Source organism: Dreissena polymorpha, chromosome 5, assembly GCF_020536995.1.
Source record: "Dreissena polymorpha isolate Duluth1 chromosome 5, UMN_Dpol_1.0, whole genome shotgun sequence".
In the NCBI taxonomy this organism is placed as follows: Eukaryota; Metazoa; Mollusca; class Bivalvia; order Myida; family Dreissenidae; genus Dreissena; species Dreissena polymorpha.
The window spans coordinates 51,887,174-51,904,864 of NC_068359.1; the positions used below are offsets into that span (position 1 = coordinate 51,887,174).

Below are 17,691 nucleotides of genomic sequence, written 5' to 3' on the forward strand. Positions count from 1 at the left end.
TATATAGCAAGGCAGTATAAGTTATCTTTATACACACATGATGGACCCTCAAATTGTGAAATTTGTCCACTTTTCTACATCACGTCTCCGAGAGGTCGGACAAACCACAACCATACATGTTTGCGTTGGGCGCCAATCTAACCAAGCCAGAAAAATCCCATAATGGGGATTAAACCAGGGATGTCCTGGTTGAAAGGCAGGCAGACTCTCTACCGCATCACTATAAAAGCTAGCTCATATAGCAAGGCAGTACAATTCTCATTATACAAAACCCTGCTACAATTGTTATGATTCTTACTTGGGAGGTAAGGTAGATGCCTATCAATGTTGAGGTTAAAAGGTCAAGGTCATAGTGACTTGTAACATGGAAATAAAAACCTGTTACATTTAGTCGACACTAGCTAGCCCTTAATCACAAGGGATGACACTATAATTAAACAATACTTGTGACTGAAATTCAATCCATTGTGGGTTTCCGTTAAGATCAATTAGTTCTCGGATAAATTAATATGTTATAACAATTAATTAATTAAAGAATTTTGCTGATGAAGATACAATTCGTCTAGATTCAAACTTATATGATATGATTATCTAGCTGATAGCATATAATTATGTACATCCAGATACGAATGCAGGGATCTGTTGATATCCCTCCTAAAACACAACCCAAATATTTGTTTATGTTATTTATTTTATATAAAGATCCAAAACAAACAAAGCTCACAGATCAACAAGACAACATGAGATATACAAATTTTTAATAAGTATACTTGCATTTTATTAACACAGTTTTTTCTTCCACTAATGTACATGTCTTGTCACTTGTAATACCTTTTATCATAAATTAATTATTTTTATATGAAAAATTATGACAATTTTTTGCTTCTTATAAAAAATATCAAACTGAATTGAGGCTTATACATTTTATTTATATCCCATACTGTCAAAAATATATGAATATATTACTTTTAACCATTTATTGTGTATACTTTTTAAAATAATTATTAATATACACATATACATTATTCGCTAAATTCTGGTATTGAAGACACATTCAGATTTTCTCAGGGGATGAACAACTTGTGTAGTGGAATTAATTACTTTAAAAAAGGTTTATCCTGATTATAGTTGCCTTATTTATTAAGTACACATTAGCAATGCTTCTATTAAAACCTTTTTAAATTTATCACATATGACTTAGTGTACACTGGCCAATATTTTTTTTCACACATCTTATAACACCTGTACAAATTTTAGGAACACAATTTTATGAATAAACAAACTCACACAATTTGAATATAGCAGTTGGAGCTAATGCACTAGATGTCAGATATGTATTTAACCCTTTGCATGCTGGGAAATTTGTCGTCTGCTAAAATGTTGTTTTCTGAATTTCTTAAATTAGCATTTTCTTCCATTTTTTCAAAGAATATTATCAGAATAGCAAACAGTTTGGATCCTGATGAGACACCACATTCAGATCTCATCTGGATCCAAACTGTTTGCAAGGGCCTTCAAAATTCGGTTCCATCACGAAGGAGTTAAGATTCTTATATATGTATACATCTTTACATTTCAAAGCATATTATGTTTATTAGAAATGATTTTATGCCAATATTAAACCGATTGGTCATGGATTTTGATTTATGCCAGTCAATCTAAGACAATCTACCAACAAGATTTTATAAACACACAAAACTGTGATTGAACAATATGAATTCAACAAAATACTTGATTCTGAATATACATATTACAACATGAAAGGCAATAACAACATTGAGCAGAAATATACAATATTACCCTCATCCTGATCAGATAGATATTCTGTTATTCTAAAAGCAAACATTCATATTGTTAATTCTTACAGGTCAGCTGCAAAATATCAATTGTCAGTTTGTTAAACAGCTCGAAACAAGTCTTCTATCAAATATATATCCTCTGGCAAATGCTGAATGTTTCGTTGCCATTAATCAGAATACAAAAAAGCCATGACTAATAATTGTCTATCTGGAAATAAACAAGGGCTGTTTGTAAAACATGCATGCCCCCCATATGGGCTCTAAGTTGTAGTGACAGCCATTTTGTAAATATGTTTTTTTGTCACTGTGACCTTGACCTTTGACCTAGTGACCTGAAAATCAATAGGGGTCATCTGCGAGTCATGATCAATGTACCTATGAAGTTTCATGATCCTAGCCATAAGCTTTCCTGAGTTATCATCAGGAAACCATTTTACTACTTCGGGTCACTGTGACCTTGACCTTTGACCTAGTGACCTGAAAATCAATAGGGGTCATCTGCCAGTCATGATCAATGTACCTATCAAGTTTCATGATCCTAGGCATAAGCGTTCTTGAGTTATCATCCGGAAACCATTTTACTATTTCGGGTCACTGTGACCTTGACCTTTGACCTCGTGACCTGAAAATCTTTAAGGGTCATCTGCTAGTCATGATCAATCTACCTATGAAGTTTCATGATCCTAGGCATAAGCGTTCTTGAATTATCTTCCGGAAACCATTTTACTATTTCGGGTCACAGTGACCTTGACCTTTGACCTAGTGACCTCAAAATCAATACGGGTCATCTGTGAGTCATGATCAATGTACCTATGAAGTTTCATGATCCTAGGCCTAAGCGCTCTTGAGTTATCGTCTGACAACCACCTAGTGGACGGACCGACAGACTGACATGAGCAAAGCAATATACCCCCTCTTATTCGAAGGTGGGGCATAATAAACAGATCTGATGCATTCATGAGTTTACAACCCAGGCTTATAATTTAATGGTTGAAGTCATAACAACACCAAGATATGGAAGTGTATTTCCTTATTAAACACTTACTTATAAGATGTTAGCCCAAGATTAAAGTTTTTAAACAGTTGTTGCTGCTGTTACAAATAATAAATGTAATATTTCACAATGATATTCAATTTCGAACCAAAAAATGTAACTATGTTTATGTAACTAAAATTTCACTTTGTATCGGTAACTAAAATGTAACTAAGTATAGGTAACTAAACTGTAACTAAGTATAGGTAACTTAAATGTAACTATGTATAGGTACACTTGTAACTATGTATGGGTAACTATGTATGGGTAACTAAAATATAACTTTGTATGGATATATGTTTGTTCTGTTTAATGGTGAACAAGATATTACCATAACAAGGTTTTGTATAATAGTTACACCAAACTGAATAAAAAGAATAAAGATAAAAAGGACTTACTTCTGATAAGATAAAAGATACGCTTGAGAAAAAAAGATTAATATACATTAAATAGAAATAATATCAGTTCAAAAACATAAATATCATAAAGGAAAGTAAATGGTGTAAAAAAACATGCTTTTCTACAATTTGAAAGTAATAACAAGAAGTGCAAATGTCAATCTTAACAGAAAAAGTAAATGTGAGAAAATAAAAAAAAGTAAAATCATACAAAAAACTTACTAATCGTATGTAAAATAAAAATTAACAGATCTCTAGAAACACAAAGATAACAATTAAAGATATTTATTATTCAACATGGTAGAGAAACAGAAATATAAACTCCAAATGACACAAGCCAGAATAAGAATAACGTGGATACATACACATGTGCATGAAATAAACACAATATTTATTTATTAAATTGTGTTATGTGTTATTTTTCAATAAAAAAAGCCCTAATCATTTTGGCAATTATTCAAAGGCAAATAAGTAAACAACACTTCAAAGTGTTTACTTATTTAACATCAGTATTATTTCAGAAAACATATCACCTACTGAATGTTATAAGTCATGTAACTGACATTTTTATACATTTGTACTTTTTGCCATTTTTGTGTTTATTTACGTGACATACATCAACTGTTAAAATATTGAGTCAACCTTTTCGGTTAAAATAATGTTTTTATCAAATTTTCAAAATTGACTTAACAAACACATGCCATTTTCTGAATGTAAAAAGTAGCAAAACTGACATTTTGTAAAATTTTCAGGAGAAGCAAAAAAATGCTTTATCAAAATAATAAACATTTTTCCGTATTCAAATTTCCTGATTAGTATTATAATAACACTTGAAAAACGAAACAAAACTCCAAATTGATACGTCTTTTTTAAAACAATAAAAAAATTAAGAAAGGAGCAGTTAACATAATTTCAACACTGAAATATTTTGAGCGCAAAAAATAACGAAAGTGCTCTTACTGTATTTTGGAAAATGTCTGAAAATATGCATTCCTGAACAATTCACAAAATGTCAGTTACCCTAGTTATTACATTCAGTAGACAATATATGAATGAAAAATGAACAGCAAATCAGGTAAAATAACATGTAACAGATGTATTATTCAAACAAGAAAAAATTCCTCAATAAATATTGCTAACTGCATTAAAACAAGGGCTGTTTGTAAAACATGCATGCCCCCCATATGGGCTGTCCGTTGTAGTGGCAGCCATTGTGTGAATACATTTTTTGTCACTGTGACCTTGACCTTTGACCTAGTGACCTGAAAATCAATAGGAATCATCTGTGAGTCACGATCAATGTACCTATGAATTGTCATGATCCTAGGCAAAAGCGTTCTTGAGTTATCATCCGAAAATCATTTTACTTTTTCGGGTCACCGTGACCTTGACCTTTGACCTTGTGACCTCAAAATCAATAGGGGTCATCTGCGAGTCATGATCAATCTACCTGTGAAGTTTCATGATCTTAGGCATATGCGTTCTTGAGTTATCATCCGAAAACCATTTTACTATTTCGGGTCACCGTGACCTTGACCTTTGACCTAGTGACCTCAAAATCAATAGGGGTCATCTGCGAGTCATTATCAATCTACCCATGAAGTTTCATGATCCTAGGCGTATGCATTCTTGAGTTATCCGGAAACCATTTTACTATTTCGGGTCACCGTGACCTTGACCTTTGATCTAGTGACATCAAAATCAATAGGGGTCATCTGCGAGTCATGATCAACCTACCCATGAAGTTTCATGATCCCAGGCGTATGCGTTCTTGAGTTATCATTCAAAAACCATTTTTTTACTATTTCGGGTCACCGTGACCTTGACCTTTGCCTAGTGACCTCAAAATCAACAGGGGTCATCTGCGAGTCATGATCAATGTACCTATGAAGTTTCATGATCCTAGGCCCAAGCGTTCTTGAGTTATCATCTGACAACCACCTGGTGGACGGACCGACAGACCGACCGACATGAGCAAAGCAATATACCCCCTCTTCTTCGAAGGGGGGCATAAAATATATTAACTTTAATACATGAACAACAAAAAACAACACACATATTGCATCTTGAAAGCTTCTATCAGTAATTTTCCCACGACTGACTAGCATTAATATCAGTAAACACTTGAAAGCATATGCTATAAATAAAATTCGCAAACTTAATACGACAATTTCTAACTATTTTGACAGCTAGTTTAATTACACTTAACAACATCTTGACTCGCTGGAACTTACTTTTTAAAGCCTACTTAAACAATAACGAAGGAAGATTTAGTACAAATGTTTATCCAATATAAACAAAAAAACATGAACAAACTGTAAATGAGTACATTCTGTAAGGCAGACCAAATATAAAAAGCTGTGTTATCAATTATCAATTTATAGAAATTAGTTGAGATTCCTTTTTAGTAACTTTAACAAGACAGTAGAGCAGTCGTATCTAAATTGATAAACAAAGAACTGCCAAAACATGGGAATTTTGTTCAATTTATACCAATAATTGCAAAGAGCTCATTCAATATTAAATTCAATAACGTCCTGATATGTAAAACTAAATGTGAAAAAATGACAATCAAAATGAATGTCATTGAAAATCTTTTACACAGCTGCAATTAAGAAATGTGAATTGAATCGACATGTAAACACCAGTTCTATAAATTGCATACATCTTGCATGAATAATGCACAATTGCTTAAATTATTCAGGACATTAAACCACTTGAGAAAACAAACAGCATGTTTACATCACACTTTATGGCTCTTCAGTAATAAACTACTTGTCGATATAAATTTCTTATACTGTCTTCTTTACTTTATATGTACACTGTTTTCAATATCCAAAGCAAAACATAATGCAAATACTGGTTCAATTAAACTTGAATAAAACAATCAACAACAATACAAGGGTTTTGTATAATTATTGCATCAACTAAGTTTTAGGAAGACTGGACTTGTGGCAGAACACAATAAAGGCAAATACTGTGATATCTGAGCTGGGGCTCGTATATTAATATACACATGTACCAGTAATTCACAGACATGAGATACCATCACTAGACTCTTGAACCAATCTGTCAAACAAACAAAAATCACATCACTGCAAAAAAGCACTGTCGTTAAACTTAATCTTATTGTAAGCCATAATGTCACTAAGTGTTTGAGCAAAACCCACAGAGTGTCATGGCTACAATATGCACCAAGTTTTAAACTACATACAAACTGATTAAGCTTTATATTAAAACTCAAACAAAACAAGTATTCAACAATGAAAAATGAATGTAGATAACAATTTTGATTTCAATATAATTTAGAAAGATCATATGTTTAGCATACTGTTTCCTGTTTGTTTTAATATACATCACAATTCACTCTACATATATTTGTAACTTATACCACAGGAAGTTAGCTTTTACTCTCTAATGTAGTCTACAGGAAGTTAGTTTTTTCCTCTTCTTTTGTTAAACCAGTTTTCAACAGTGCTTAACTTTTATATAAACACTAAGCATACTTTATTGTTAAAATGTTTTCAAATCACATTAAATCAACAATCTTTCAACAATAAAGTAGATATTCAATTTCAATTGAAATTGTGAAAATTTGAGACTCAAACTTCTTGAAATTCTTAAAATTTGAGTCGTGAATTTCCCAACATTGTGAAAAAACTACCATTTTTACAGACAGATAATAAGCCCTGCAACATGAATCCTTTGACAAAAGCGTGAAGTCAATTTACAAGAAACATTACCAGAAGAGATTGGCAAATGAGGAAGAAGGCAGTAACTTGAGATGCAACTTACAGATAACAATACAAGATTATTCATGGTTTTGACATTTTGCTTCTTGTACAAACAGGTGAATATGATCTTTAAATGGTAAATTAGCAGGACATTAAAGTGTACAGGTAGTTCATAAACATGATAATCACACAGTGAAAATAAAAAAAGTGAAGTAAAATGCTTGTTACAAAACTTCATCATCAAAACATGTGATGTTTTAAAACAGAATTTGAAGATAAACAACAACAATGAACATGGCTCTATATTAGATAAATTGAAATAATCATGTCTTTAATTCAACGTTTTGTTATCAACTACTTGATAAAAATTCAAAACAACAAAAGTCAGATATCAAATAGTTTAATTTGATCCTTATTTGGAGTAAAGTAAGTTTTAAGATTTTAAAAGTTGGTGAGGACTTTTTTTGTGAAAATAATAAAAAATAATTGCAGTTATCGTACATGTTGGTCAATAACTTAATATCAATACAAATTCTTGTATGATGCAAGCAGGGGAGCTTGTTGCATGATAAGATTTTTTATGACAGCCATTGTGTAATTTGTCATCGCCGTATGCTGTTGCTCAGGAAAATTTAAATTAAATTATTTTCCCTGACATCATTAAATATACCCAAACAAAAGTTACTTCCCTTACTTACAAAGCAACCATGCTTATTAAAGGTTGTATTCTGCTATGACTTTTGAGCATCAATTTGCTCTACGAAGAAATTTGCCTTGTTTTTGAATTCTGCTTTCCTCGCTTTCTTTTCTTCTTGTTCTTTCTTTTTTTGCTCTTGCTCTTCTCTGATTTCCCTTTCAAACTTTGTGGATTCAGTTTGTTGTTCAATCTGTTGTACACAAATCAAAACAATGCATGTTAATATATATAATTTGCTTCATTCATACAAAAGCATAAATATTGCCTTTTTTAACAGTATGTAAAGTGTCTTCCCTGGGAGATTAACTGCAAATGTATGTGAACTAATCAGAATGTCAGCATACCTTTATGATGCACGCCTATATACTCATACCAAGTTTCAATGAAATCCTCCAAAGCACTTCCAAGATATGGCTCCCGACACAAAAAAGCATTTTTCCAAGATACAAAGGGCCATAACTCTGCTATTAACAGATGGTGTACAATGCCATTAGGCCTGCATCATCCTCTTATCCATATATATACTCATACCAAGTTTCATGGGAATCTGCCAAAGCACTTCCAAGATATGGCTCCAGACACAAAAGTGACACTCAAAAAAGCATTTTTCAAGATACAAAGGGCCATAACTCCTTTATTATTCAATGGTGTACAATGCCATTTGGCGTGCATGATCCTCTTATCCATATAAATATACTCATACCAAGTTTCAATGAAATCCGCCAAAGCACTTCCAAGATATGGCTCCGGACACAAAAAAGCAATTTTCCAAGATACAAAGGGCCATAACTCTGTTATTAACAGATGGTGTACAATGCCATTAGGCGTGCATCATCATCTTCTCCATATATATACTCATACCAAGTTTCATTGAAATCCGCCAAAGCACTTCCAAGATATGGCTCCGGACACAAAAGTGCCTGACGGACGACGGACGGACGGAAAGACGGACGGAAAGACGGACGGACGGACAACGCCAAAACATAATCCCTGTGCCGATGGCGGGAGATAATCAGAAAAGGCAATTGATATCTCTAGGAAGCATGTGCTCATATTTCACTTTAATTTGGCCTACACATTTATGAAAGCAAAGCTTTGCCCCTGCAAACCTATTTCAAGGGTATGTTTCGCATTTATGCTTAATAATAACAGGATTTCCTTCTTTCTAAGAAGCCTAACAAACAATTACTAGTACAATAATAAACAAGAGGGGAGTGCAACATTTATGCCGAGTCATGTTGATGTGTGGTTAACAGTCTTTTCTAAGAAGATTTTTCAAGTTTTCTATATAGCAAGGTAAACAAGACTATTGCCAAGCAATAAAACTCCCCTTCTAACCATATTGCCATTTGTCCATGTTTCAAGTTTCATGAAAAAATATGAAGAACTTTTAAAAGTTATCGCATGATCCACCATTTTCAGCAATATTTCTAGTCTATTTGTTGCCATAGCGACCAGATTTCTTGACGTAGGAGCAAAATGAAATGACGTGCATAATCTCCATATTGCCATCTGTCCATGTTTCAAGTTTCATGAAAAAAATATGAAGAACTTTTAAAGTTATCGCAGGATCCAGAGAAGTGTGACAGACTGACAGACACACAGAGTGCAAACCATTAAGTCCCTCTCCGGTGTCACCGGTAGGTTACTAATATAACTGTTTTTTTTTATTTTTTATGAATTATGGAGAGGGTCACCCAAGAAATGAGTCTGTGAAATTGTTTTGAAATACTATCATCAGTGTTTTTTAAAATGTTGAAAGCTTTTGCTTTGCAATATAAGGAAAACTGTTATAGTCACTGGAGACAATGTTTTTAAAGAATCAAAATAACCTTTTGTAAGATTGGTAGTTTTTTTAAAAATGCTTTTGGTTGCCATGGCAAAGATGTTCCCTTGAATTTAAGAAATTTCGTGAAGAATCAACCAAAGAATATTCATACCAAGTTTGGTTAAATCCACAAGGTTTCAATACATTATACAACTGGAAATGTTAACATGTGATGTCACACAGCTAACAAATGTAATATGAGCTGCCTTGTGCAAAAATGGGCATTATGCCATATTTGGCCAGCATAGTTCCTGGCCAGCGGAACATTTGCAAAGTCAGGTCCGGATCTACTCTGTTTGCTGTAAAGGTTTCCTGTTCTCATTAGCGGACGTAATGACTCCTCATCGAGTATATGGTTGAAGAGGCATATCAGGAGTAACCCTGTTCTGACATGTCCTACAGCCCATTTTAGCATGACACAGCTCCAAAGGTGACTGCCGCAAACAGCTCCCATTCGGCACTACCTATTTCTCCTTGTTAACATCCCAATGGCATTGTGGATATGGTGTCTGCCTAGCGACCGGGAGGCAACTGGTTTGATCGGAATTGAGGGAGTGTTCTTTAGATCTTTCCCATAGACACCAAGTGCTGGTTCTACCCGGGAAATGTACTCGCGAGTTTCAATAAGCCATTTGATGCAATCCAGCTTAAATAAATTGGTTAAAACTACCTTAGCTGTAAAGGAGTAATATGGTGCCTGATACAACAGCTCTCAGTGCGCGCTAACGACTGCTCTTTACCTTAGCTGTGAAGAAGTTCTTGGCGCCCTTGACCCCCTCCTTGTCGACGTCTATCTCGCTGACATTGCGGTACAGGTCGGCCAGTCCACTGTCCTCAGCAAGCTCCCCAGCAGCAGCTTTACGGAAGATCAACAGGAACTGAAGGTGTAGAATGTACAGATGTTATAAAATGCAGAATGTACAGATGTTATAAAATGTAGAATGTACAGATGTTATAAAATGTAGAATGTAAAGATGTTATAAAATGTAGAATGTACAGATGTTATAAAATGTAGAATGTACAGATGTTATAAAATGTAGAATGTACAGATGTTATAAAATGTAGAATGTAAAGATGTTATAAAATGTAGAATGTACAGATGTTATAAAATGCAGAATGTAAAGATGTTATAAAATGTAGAATGTACAGATGTTATAAAATGCAGAATGTAAAGATGTTATAAAATGTAGAATGTACAGATGTTATAAAATGCAGAATGTAAAGATGTTATAAAATGTAGAATGTACAGATGTTATAAAATGTAGAATGTACAGATGTAATAAAATGTAGAATGTACAGATGTTATAAAATGTAGAATGTACAGATATTATAAAAATGTAGAATGTACAGATGTTATAAAATGTAGAATGCACAGATGTTATAAAATGTAGAATGTACAGATGTTATAAAATGTAGAATGTACAGATGTTATAAAATGTAGAATGTACAGATGTTATAAAATGTAGAATGTACAGATGTTATAAAATGTAGAATGCACAGATATTATAAAAATGTAGAATGTACAGATGTTATAAAAATGTAGAATGCACAGATGTTATAAAATGTAGAATGTACAGATGTTATAAAATGTAGAATGTACAGATGTTATAAAAATGTAGAATGCACAGATGTTATAAAATGTAGAATGTACAGATGTTATAAAATGTAGAATGTACAGATGTTATAAAATGTAGAATGTACAGATGTTATAAAATGTAGAATGTACAGATGTTATAAAATGTAGAATGTACAGATGTTATAAAATGTAGAATGTACAGATGTTTTAAAATGTAGAATGTACAGATGTTTTAAAATGTAGTTATGTTGTAAGAAATACATTGCTCATGTAAACTTATGTATGGCAGCTTTAAGGAAGATCAACAAGAGTGCAAGTGCAAGATGTACATATGATATACTATGTACATGTAGCAATTTAGTGCGGAAAAAATGTTTTTATTAATTTCAGATTTAAAATACTTTTAAATTCAACTTTTTTTTTGCAGAATTACTATATAAAGTGTAAACATAATCATTGGCATTTAATGCTAAGCCCCGCCGTGTATCTGTATATTAATTAGAGGTTGATTTTTCATCCAACCATAATCAAAAGTACATCCTATTTTCAGTTCGAATACCATGATGAACCAGATAAAAGTCCTGTCTTTCTGATTTAGTAAATAGCTAATTATCATATTCAGCAAGGTTTACAAACCAATACTTTTGCAATTATCCCAAACAAAAGAACTGTTTATTAATCCAATGGCATTAAAAATAATTCCCCAACAACCAATATCACAAATAGCAATACATATTTCAAAACACCACATAATCCAAAATCACTTATACACATTTTTGGTATTGTTCACCATTCACCAATTTCACGGAAACACATGTCCACATACTCCATCATCCCACATCAATATCATAAACATTCCCAAACATCCCATTATCCCAAATTACCAATACACACTATCATTTTCACTGATCTGATGATCCTTAATTACCAAAACAAATGGCCACAAATGCCAAAACACTAATACACATGCCCAAATATCTCATTATCCCAAATCACTAATACACTTTTTCACATATATCCCATTATCACAAACCATTAAAGATCACTGCTGCAACCCTCTGAAGATGATTTTCCTACCATATCTATTATCCTAACTAACCATTATACCTGCCCACATATCACATGATCCGAAATCACAACAAAGCGTTCCTACATCTCTCTGAAGAGGATTTTCCCAACATCAGTCACATCCAATTATCCAGAAACACCAATACACATGCGCAGACATTCCATGCTCCCAAATCAGAACAAATCATTGCTGTACCTCTCTGAAGCTGATTTTCCCGTCAAAGTCCTCGTCGACCTCTTTGATCATGGCCTTGAGGGACAGGTGGGTCTGGGGCGCCCCCAGTTTCTCCATCATGTGCTTCAACTCCTCAAAGTCAATGAATTTGTCCTTCCCTGTGTCATACCTGAAAAAGAGGTATCACATTATATGAGCAACCATTTGGACTTTGGTAGGACCCATAGTTTGATAATGCAGAGTGAAGAAACATGCGTATGTTCCCAAGAGACTCGCACTGGGCTTAACCCTTTGCATGCTGGGAAATTTGTCTTCTGCTAAAATGTCGTCTGCTGAATTTCAAAAAATAGCATTTTCTTCGATTTTTTTCAAAGAATACTATCAGAATAGCAAACAGTTTGGATCCAGATGAGACCTGGATCCAAACTGTTTGCAAAGGCCTTTAAAATTCGGTTCCTGCACTGAAAGGGTTAATGCGTGTGCCTAAAAAGGTTGTCCTCAAAGACTAATCAGAGACAACACTTTTGGTTGTCATGGTATTTGTGTTCAAATAAATTTTATTTCAAACGAACTTTGAGTTTAGACAAAAAGTGGTGTCCCTGATTAGCCTGTGTGGACTGCACAGGCCTCATATCTGGGATGACACCATATGCAAATGCATTAAGCCCCGTTTTCACAGAGCAAGGCTTATCTCAATATACTTGTACTTTTCCTACCCTGTATCATACCAGTAATTGTGAGATATCAACATTGGTATGTATTCTACAATGTACATTAAAATAGACCATTCATCCTCTGCTGTCAAAATTCCCTTTGGGTAACATTAAGGTCTATTGTTACAATTAAATGTTAGCAGAATTGCATCATATCCAATTTGATTTGATTGTATCTACATTGTAGCATGTTTCATGATGTTTTTACACCTGATAAATAAACTCTGCATAAAAGTGAAGAATGTGGGAAAAGATAGAATTTTGCTTTGCTTAGTAACACATTACTTTGATTTTCTGTGATATATAAGAAACTACTTTTAATATATATTCAGTGAGTTTTTTTTGCCCAAAGGCAAAATTACAGCCTCTTATAGGCTCTTTTCAAATTGCAAAAAGTAAAAAAAGGTTGTTTCCCATTGGCAAAAAGGAAAATTTCCCCCATAAAATCTGACCAAAATTTCCCCAAAAGTATGCCAAACTTTTCACATAAAATCAATAATTAAACAAGGGCTGTTTGTAAAACATGCATTCCCCCCATATGGGCTCTCCGTTGTACTGACAGCCATTGTGTGAATATGTTTTTTGTCACTGTGACCTTGACCTTTGACTTAGTGACCTGAAAATCAATAGGGGTCATCTGCCAGTCATGATTAATGTACCTATGAAGTTTCATGATCCTAGCCATAAGCGTTCTTGAGTTATCATCCGGAAACCATTTTACTATTTCGGGTCACCGTGACCTTGACCTTTGACCTAGTGACCTGAAAATCAATAGAGGTCATCTGCGAGTCATGATCAATATACCTATCAAGTTTCATGATCCTAGAAATAAGCGTTCTTCAGTTATCATCCAGAAACCATTTTACTATTTCGGGTCACCGTGAACTTGACCTTTGACCTAGTGATCTCAAAATCGTTAGGGGTCATCTGCGAGTCATGATCAATGAACCTATGAAAATTCATGATCCTAGGCATAAGCGTTATTGAGTTATCATCCGGAAACCATTTTACTATTTTACTATTTCGGGTCACCATGACCTTGACCTTTGACCTAGTGACCTGAAAATCAATAGGGGTCAACTGCGAGTCATGATCAATCTACCTATCAAGTTTCATGATCCTAGGCATAAGCATTCTCATCTGGAAACCATTTTAATATTTCGGGTCACCGTGACCTTGACCTTTGACCTAGTGACCTGAAAATCAATAGGGGTCATCTGCGAGTCATGATCAATGTACCTATGAAGTTTCATGATCCTAGGCGTAAGCGTTCTTGAGTTATCATCCAGAAACCATTTTACTATTTTGGGTCACCGTGACCTTGACCTTTGACCTAGTGACCTGAAAATCAATAGGGGTCATCTGCCAGTCATGATCAATCTACCTATCAAGTTTCATGATCCTAGGCATAAGCATTCTCATCTGGAAACCATTTTACTATTTCGGGTCACCGTGACCTTGACCTTTGACCTAGTGACCTGAAAATCAATAGGGGTCATCTGTGAGTCATGATCAATGTACCTATGAAGTTTCATGATCCTAGGCGTAAGCGTTCTTGAGTTATCATCCAGAAACCATTTTACTATTTTGGGTCACCGTGACCTTGACCTTTGACCTAGTGACCTGAAAATCAATAGGGGTCATCTGCCAGTCATGATCAATCTACCTACAAAGTTTCATGATCCTAGGCATAAGGGTTCTTGAGTTATCATCCAGAAACCATTTTACTATTTCGGGACACTGTGACCTTGACCTTTGACCTAGTGACCTGAAAATCAATAGGGGTCATCTGCGAGTCATGATTAATCTACCTATCATGTTTCATGATCCTAGGCCTAAGCGTTCTTGAGTTATCATCCGGAAACCATTTTACTATTTCGGGTCAATGTGACCTTGGCCTTTGACCTAGTTACCTGAAAGTCTGTAGGGGTCATCTGCGAGTCATGATCAATCTACCTATCAAGTTTCATGATCCTAGGCCTAAGCGTTCTTGAGTTATCATCCGGAAACCACTTTACTATTTCGGTTCACTGTGACCTTGACCTTGTGACCTCAAAATCAATAGGGGTCATCTGCGAGTCATGATCAATCTACCTATGAAGTTTCATGATCCCAGGCCTAAGTGTTATTGAGTTATCATCCGGAAACCACCTGGTGGACAGACCGACCGACAGACAGACCGACATGTGCAAAGAAGGGGGGCATAATTAATTACAACAATTCAATTCCCTATCACTTTATAATATACATTTTAGACAAAAGTTAAACATGCACATATAAACAATTGGTAAACTGTTATTTATAATCATATTAATAATATTTATTTAATTTTTCCCAATTTCATGCACTATCATGCTTTTTCCCCAATCAAAAAGTCACAGGCTGTAAAATATAAAGCAAAAATTTCACTGATTGTGAGAAAACGTTTATTACAAGCATATGTTCATTCAAATTAACAATTAAGACTGTGTGAGAACTGTGAAATAAAAAAATAAATTAAAACCAGCTTTAATATAATTAGAGGTAAGCGTATGCGATCATAAATAAAAGTTATTTGTTGAACATTATTGCCAAATACCGATACTTTCAGCTAAATATGGGAAGCTGCCATTTTGTACTATTATCTGTTTAAGCAAATATAAACGGCATAATTATGTCATAGAATATGTAGGCTTTACAAAAATGAATTGATAGAACACATCAACTCTGCATTTTAAAAATTGGGTGTAGCAAGAAATGGACAATATTAAAGAAACATATTTGTCATTTTATGAATTTTAGGTGCAACAAATCAGACCATCATCTGATCAATTTGTAGTGACCTTAGCCTTTCATAGAATATGATACTTTATCATAATAGGTTACAACAACCCGAAACAACAGCAAGGTTATCCTAACAGTAAGGTTTAAGTGGTATCACTTAATAAGCCTCACTTAGACACTCACAAAATATAGACATGAATGGTTGACACGAATACAAGTTCATGTTTTCGAAAAATCTGTAAAAACGTCAAAAACTGGGGAATACACATCAGTATATTATAATACTGTAACCATGACAGTCATGACAGCCAAGCTTTGATCATAACATAACATTTGCATTAACTGCACCAATGACAAGACGCTGTCTATCATTATGATTGACTAATAGAGCAATAAATACATCAATTAGTGGTGTGTCTGAGTGGGACATCAATAAGTGAGTTAGTCATGTAAATACTTGACAAGTGACAATCATAACAACATGCTTTTGCATGAGAACTTCAGCAAATGTTCAACATCTGTCATTACAAGGCTTTTTTTTATCATTTTGGGAAAATGGCCTACCGTATATACCAGTAAAACCATTAAAGTTTGGAGTTAATTTAAGCATCTTTTTACTCTGATTTGTGAAAAACAGTAATTGTGTGTTATATAAAAACTAACAAAAAAAACAACAGTTAATTCCAGACACAAAAGTTAATCATATCAGTAACATGGTTAGTTCAACATATAGAGGATATTTGTTCATGTCAGTGTAAGATCGTTTGTTATTTCACGAGTGATCATAGAAAATATATATTATTTTTCTATGATCTCAAGTGAAATAACAAATGATCTTACACTGACATGAACAAATTTTCTATTTCTTTTATGCCCCTTTTTCAAGAAAATAATTAACAGCTATTTTCCCTTTTGCTGAAAAGTTACCCTTTCTCGGAGTTTCTCCAGTGGCGTGCCTCAATACATTTATATGACGTCATTTTGTTGACAAAATGACGTCATTTTGTTGACGAAATTACGTCATTATTTCAGGGAAATTCTTCAGTTAAACTCTTTTACAATGTAAATAAACGGTAAAAAAGCATAAAACTTAAAGAAAACGCGTTGGATTCGGTGGAATATCGATTTGGTTTCACTCGTGATCACAGAAAAATATAAACAAGGATATAAACAAGGGAAGTACATGATCTTGATATGATGATCTAAAAATAGAAAAAGAAATTCCGAAAATGTGTTCTTTTCATCTGTGAAAAGAACAATTGTGTTATTTTCACTTCTGTTATTCCACTGCAGAAATGTCATATTTTATAATTAGGTATAAAAGAAAAGAAACTCTTCATTTCTAGACTATATCTTTATAAAATATAAAGTCAACAAATCAATTGAGGATTTTTTCCTTCATATACACATTTGATAAATGAGAAGTTTGAGGTAAAAGTTACTTTAAAAATTGTCTAACGCAACAATTATAACTAAATTCATGAGTCAAGTTGATCCCTTAGTCTAGACTATCAACATGGTAAAATAATCTTGCTGCTTCTACTACTACTTTTACTTGCACTAATACCACCACCACCGCTTCTTCTATACTCTAATGTATTGCTATATTTCTAGATTTATTGCTAGATTTGTGGTAAATATGTTAAACAGCACCAATTTTAAATTAAACATGATAATCAAAGCTCTGACAAACCATTTAAAGTAACAATCAATAAAGTATTTAAGAATTTAAACAGTGATTTTTTTTGCTTTAATTTGTTACAGCCTGTGCCATTTAAATTGGGAAAATTAGCGCGATAAACCGTGAAATTGGGAAAAATAGCGCAATAAATCATGAAATTAGGAAAAATAAAGCATTATAAATAGGATTATAAGTAACAGAAGTGATATTGTTTTTAAGTGCATGT

The 17,691-nt window shown here is 33.6% G+C and overlaps 1 protein-coding gene across 8 annotated transcripts in view; it reads right to left on the reverse strand.

The window, feature by feature from the left end:
• The window catches only part of LOC127881984 (EF-hand domain-containing protein D2-like), a 188,951-nt gene that overhangs the window by 169,665 nt on the left and 1,595 nt on the right, over positions 1–17,691 (reverse strand). The window contains exons 2-5 of one of the 8 annotated variants that reach the window (XR_008050358.1): positions 12,330–12,477; positions 10,230–10,367; positions 5,072–7,851; positions 674–4,774 (exon numbers count right to left, since the gene is read on the reverse strand). Coding sequence is in view for 1 of the 8 variants with exons in the window: in XM_052430324.1 (XP_052286284.1) it covers positions 7,696–7,851; positions 10,230–10,367; positions 12,330–12,477 (442 nt within the window). In the remaining 7 variants the exon portion in view is untranslated. Of the gene's footprint in view, positions 1–673; positions 7,852–10,229; positions 10,368–12,329; positions 12,478–17,691 lie in introns of those variants that run through there. The other 7 variants (XR_008050359.1, XR_008050357.1, XR_008050360.1 and 4 more) reach the window with 7 other exon arrangements.